At 50.2% G+C, this 5,891-nt stretch overlaps 1 protein-coding gene across 1 annotated transcript in view; it reads left to right on the top strand.

Annotated features, from left to right (window-relative positions):
• dnajc24 (DnaJ (Hsp40) homolog, subfamily C, member 24) overlaps positions 1-5,187 on the top strand; it is a 15,346-nt gene extending 10,159 nt beyond the window's left edge. Inside the window, exons 3-4 of the mRNA XM_083697878.1 lie at positions 4,302-4,370; positions 4,710-5,187. Of these exons, the coding sequence (XP_083554004.1) occupies positions 4,302-4,370; positions 4,710-4,873 (233 nt within the window). The 3' untranslated portion in view covers positions 4,874-5,187. The remainder of the gene's footprint in view (positions 1-4,301; positions 4,371-4,709) is intronic.
• Positions 5,188-5,891: the final 704 nt, after the last annotated feature.

Raw genomic sequence — 5,891 nt, 5'->3', positions numbered from 1 at the left:
AACCTGGTTGGAGGCTGATATAGGCCTAGTCCCCATGTCAGAGACCTGGTTGGAGGCTGATATAGGCCTAGTCCCCATGTGTTAGCAGTCCCACGTCAGCCGTCCAATTGGCTGTATGGTAAACAAGCAGCGTTCCAATCAGCTCATAGCGTCGTCCACCAGGCCGCCATCTCCCCTGTGTTTAGGCACACATGTATGGTAATTACTGGGGAAGGTAATTGTGTTGTGCTGCTGGTGGAGATGGCAGAGTGTGTGTATGTGTGGGGCGGGCGGGTGTGTGTGTGAGGGTGTGTGTGTGTGTGTGTGTGTGTGTGTGTGTGTGTGTGTGTGTGTGTGTGTGCATGTGTGTGTGAGGGTGTGTGTGAGAGGGTGTGTGAGTGTGCATGCGTGTGTGCGTGATGTACTGTGTGTGTGTGTGTGTGTGTGTGTGTGTGTGTGTGTGTGTGTGTGTGTGTGTGTGTGTGTGTGTGTGTGTGTGTGTGTGTGTGTGTGTGTGTGTGTGTGTGTGTGTGCGTGCGTGCGTGCGTGCGTGATGTACAGTATGTGTGTGCGTGCGTGCGTGAGTGATGTACTGTGTGTGTGTGTGTGTGTGTGTGTGTGTGTGTGTGTGAGGGGGTGTGAGGGGGTGTGAGGGGGTGTATCTGTGTCCGTGCATGCCCGTGTGTGTGTGTGCAGGGTGTAGTGGCGAACCCCTAGCCCCTATCTGCTTGGGGTCTGTGACACACGGTGGGGTCTTTCCCCGAGCGCTGTGCAGCCAGCCCTGAGTAATCCTAAATCATCATCCCATCCTTAATGTGCACCGTCCCCTCGCCAAAACACACCGTGTGTGGCCATCTTCCCAGGCAGGCTGCTGGCCATTGTTTCAGGCCAGGGCGCCTAACAGAGGAACAGTGTATTTCCCTCCAACCCCGCCTCCCTGGGCCTGGTAGAGCCTATGAGAACAGTGTATTTCTCGCCAACCCCGCCTCCCTGGGCCTGGTAGAGCATTTACATTACATTTACATTTACATTCATGGCATTTAGCAGACGCCTTTATCCAAAGCGACTTACATCAAATACATGTGTTTGGCTCCTAGCATCTTTAGCTAGAACACTAATATTAGCCACCTCCTCCATAGACTTCCATGGTGTTTGGCTCCTAGCATCTTTAGCTAGAATGCTAATATGAGCTTAATGATATTCCTCCAGTGCCTTGGCACTCTCTTCGAGTATGCTAAACCAGTCAACCTCTCGACTTCTCTCCTCGGCTAAGTTCAGCAGTGTCCCGTGAACTCATTGTGTGGGGGGCTCTCTGGGCTCTTCTAGTAATGCCTACCGTCATCAGGGTCATCTGGGCTCTCCTAGTAATGCCTGCTCTCATGAGGGTCATTTGGTCTCTCATAGTAATGCCTGTCATCATCGGGGTCCTCTGGGCTCTCCTAGTAATGCCTCTTGTCATCTGGGCTCTCCTAGTAATTCCCGTCATCATCAGGGTCATTTGGGCTCTCCTAGTAATCCCTGTAATCATCGGGGTCCTCTGGGTCTCCTAGTAATGCCTGTCGTCTTTGGTCATCAGGGTCATTTGGGCTCTCTGAGTAATGCCTTTGGTCATCAGGGTCATCTGGGCTTTCCTAGTAATGCCTGTCATCATGTGAGTCCTCTGGGTCTTCTGGGCACCTCTTCTTCATCAAGAGGCTGAGCATGACAATATAGTTGGTGACCTCAGTCTCAGTCAGGGGAGGCTGGTGGAGGTAGATATCGGAGGCCGGGCTCATTGTAATGCATGGAAAGGAATGAGGAAAGGGGAGGCTGGTAGAGGTAGAGGCTGGTATCAAACACAATACCATTCCATTCCAGTGTCCACCTCTACCATCCTCCACTGGTACAGAAGCTCTTTGACAATATTTTTGACAAATATACAGAGTGAATGTAATGTGTATGTATGCAGTGCCCATGACACAGGGGGACTATGTATACAAATATGCATATAAATAATGTATATAAAAAGTTTTGTAATTTGTAAAAGGTCAAACCAATTATGTACTCAAATACCCCCCCCCCCCCCCCCAAATACCCCCCCCCCCCCCCAATACCCCCCCCAAAAAGCTGATCATCTCTACTTTAACCTCATCTCAACTTTAACCCCATATTCATAATTTGCTTTTCAAATCCAAAATGTTGGAATATAGACCCAAAAGAAAAACAGATTCTTCACTGTCCTAATAATTATGGAGGGCGCTGTATATTGTGTATAGAATGTATGCATTAATGTTAGGGTAAGGGGTAAGGGGTAAGGGCTAGGCTATACATTAAACCCAGTGTGTTCCCGATCCTCCGAACCACCCCGATTTATGTATTCACAGTTCGACAGAATTACTCATTTGACCGCCATATCTATAATTTGAACCTCATCTGTGAAATAATAAAGTATATATATATATTTTATTTTTATGATGTACCGACTACTGACACCTTCTCTCGGTCTTACCACTTCATGTTAATAACTCGTGGGAATAGCAGGTGAAAATTTCATCACCGAGCCCGAATCCTGATATTCCTCCGTAGCCGCGAAGGATCCCACTTAGGGTGCTCTCCTGGTTAATTAAAGATGAACATTAAAAAGTGGCGTCAGGATGTGCTAATTACCGTTTCCTCACGAAGGCTGGCGAGGAGGAGCCGTCCTCCTGGAAACGGAGGGATGTGTTATGTTCTTTCTTTCATCGCTTCCTCTTTCTTTCTTTCTTTCATCGCTTCCTCTTTCTTTCTTTCTTTCTTTTTTTCTTTTGTTCCTGGGTGGATACCAGGACGGTAGACTTGTGAGTCAGACGTCAGATTGAATTGGATGTACAGAAAAGCCTATGTTTACTTTTTAATATTAGTAATGGTGCTTCATGGTACTTCATGCCTGGAAAAAACAATTGTCTTTCTCAGAAAATCTCCCAGTTTCAGGTCAGACATCGGGGTCAGACATCTCAAATCCTCTCATGCCTTTCCAAGGCTGGCCCTCCTCCTCCTGCCTACCTGTGTCTGTCTCCCTGTCCTGTCTCTCCTATGTCTGTCTCCCTGTCCTGTCTCTCCTATGTCTGTCTCCCTGTCCTGTCTCCCTGTCCTGTCTCTCCTATGTCTGTCTCCCTGTCCTGTCTCTCCTATGTCTGTCTCCCTGTCCTGTCTCTCCTATGTCTGTCTCCCTGTCCTGTCTCTCCTATGTCTGTCTCCCTGTCCTGTCTCCTATGTTTGTCTCCCTGTCCTGTCTCTCCCATGTCTCTCTCCCTGTCCTGTCTCTCTCCCTGTCCTGTCTCTCCCAGTACCTCTCTCTCCCTGTCCTGTCTCCCTGTCCTGTCTCTCCCATGTCTGTCTCCCTGTCCTGTCTCTCCTGTGTCTGTCTCCCTGTCCTGTCTCTCTCCCTGTCTTTCTCCCTGTCCTGTCTCCCTGTCCTGTCTCTCTCCCTGTCCTGTCTCCCTGTCCTGTCTCTCTCCCTGTCCTGTCTCTCTCCCTGTCATCTCTCCCTGTCCTGTCTCCCTGTCCTGTCTCCCTGTCCTGTCTCTCTCCCTGTCCTGTCTCTCTCCCTGTCCTGTCTCCCTGTCTCTCTCCCTGTCCTGTCTCCCTGTCCTGTCTCTCTCCCTGTCCTGTCTCTCTCCCTGTCCTGTCTCCCTGTCCTGTCTCCCTGTCCTGTCTCTCTCCCTGTCCTGTCTCTCTCCCTGTCCTGTCTCCCTGTCTCTCTCCCTGTCCTGTCTCCCTGTCCTGTCTCTCCCAGTACCTCTCTCTCGATCACTAGATCACTGAATGCTCCTGGCGGATGACAGAGTAGCCTGCAAAAAAGCTTTACTATACAACTCCTTTATATTCAGTCTTTTAGATGGACAGCCTTACATATCGGCCTAGTACAGTATGTACTCATCAGGGGAGGCTGGTGGAGGTAGACATCATCCTCCGCTTTCTACCTCCACCAGCCTCCCCTGCCACCCATCACTAGTGACTAGCCAGTGTGGCTAACAGGCTGCTAATCAAACCACCAGGCTGGGGCTGAGGTAGACAATAGGCCTGATCATCCTCCAGCATGTGTTAATGTCAATGAAGCTGTCTCAGAATGTGACCCACACACACAAACACAAATAGATGCACACACACACATACAAAGAAATGCACACACACACACACACACACACACACACACACACACACACACACACACACACACACACACTGACTGTGTGATTGATTAACACAATGAGCGTTAACGGTGGACATTACCTCATCCTTTTGCTGTTGTCCACATTTCCATGAGCGTGTGGTGTTTCTCTGTTTGCTGTGTGTCCGTGCAGCCAGCGAGCTGCAGCAGAGCTGGCCGGTGGACGCCCGCGTCTCTCTGGACGACATGAGCTGGGACGAAGGTGAGTCATCTTCCTCATCCTCCTGTTACTTCATGTTACATCATGCTTACACTACACCCAAGTCTCAGGCAGTCATCCCGGTATTCTCCTCTGATTTTCAGCTGTTGACAAGTGTGTGTGTGTGTGTGTGTGTGTGTGTGTGTGTGCGTGTGTGTGTGCGTGTGTGCGTGTGCGTCTGCGTGCGTCCGTGTGTGTGTGTGTGTGTGTGTGTGTGCGCATCCGTGTGAGTCTGTGTGTGTGTGTGTGTGTGTGTGCGTCCGTGTGTGTGTGTCCGTGTCCGTTTCCGTGTGTGTGTGTGTGTGTGTGTGTGTGTGTGTGTGTGTGTGTGTTCTTTTCCAGATAACGAGGTGTACACGTACGGCTGCCGCTGTGGAGGTGAATTCTCCCTCGGCAGAGGGGAGGCCGAGGAGGAGGAGGAGGAGGAGGAGGAGGAGGAGGAGGAGGACGCCATTGTCTGCTGTGACACCTGTTCACTCAGCATAGAGGTCAAGAGGACAATGTGACAGCTTCATTGTGTGTGTGTGTGTGTGTGTGTGTGTGTGTGTGTGACAGTTTCTGAGACAGCTTTATTGTAGCGACACAGACTCTCTTGACAGCTTCATTGTGCGCAGCCCATGTGAGTTCTGAAGACTGGATCATGGATTATCCTCGTGTCTTCGTCGGCATCGACTGAACGCACGTTTTAGCCTTCTGTTTCCATGGACAACCTCAGGGATGCGTGCCTCCAAAGAGCAGACCGTTCGTTTGTTTACAGTTTGAACGATTATTCTCCTTAAAAAACACTTACTCCTCTGTGCTGTTTTTGTGTGAAAAATCCGTAATAAAAAAATCATGAAACAGAATTCAACTCACAAGTGTAACTCATCATTGTATGCATATTGTTTGATAAACGTCTCTGGCTGACCCCTGACCTTTCTATAGAAATACCACCAAAGTCTACCACACAGTACCCCCCCCCCCCCCCCTCAGTCGCCCCCCAGTCCCATTGTGTGAAGGCGGACGGCTCAGTAACCTCTCTTAGCTCTGGTTAACTTTGTTTGCATGTAAATAAATGAGCTTTTTCTCCCCACTCACAATGCAGTCGCTAACGGCCACCACACGTCCCCTCAGCCGTGTCCCTCTGGTTAATGGCAACCTTTTTTGTCTTATTGTCCCCCCCCCCCGTCCCCCCGTGTCGGGGGATACCGGGGGTCAGGGCTGACGGGACGTGGTCTCGGGTTCGTTAAACTTCAAACACAGTCATTAGGCTGTTCTCTAAAGTCCGACTGTCCTCTCGTAGCTGAAACAGCTTGAGCGGGGAGAACCCACGCTTCTCAGCAACGTCCCGCAGCCAGAACCCAGGGCCAGGACCTGCCACTAGGAACCGCAGCCGAGCGGACCCTAATCCACTCTGACATCAATTAGGAATAATCTCGTCACTTTTGGAGAAGGGGGCTTGTCAAAGCTGTAATTACGTCCTCTGTGCTGTTACACACACACACACACACACACACACTCTCTCACACACACACACACACACAC

This window comes from Argentina silus (genome assembly GCF_951799395.1).
Source record: "Argentina silus genome assembly, contig: scaffold_297, whole genome shotgun sequence".
NCBI classification, from domain to species: Eukaryota; Metazoa; Chordata; class Actinopteri; order Argentiniformes; family Argentinidae; genus Argentina; species Argentina silus.
The sequence above is the reverse complement of the archived record's forward strand: the minus strand, read 5'-3'. Positions and strand labels throughout refer to the sequence as shown.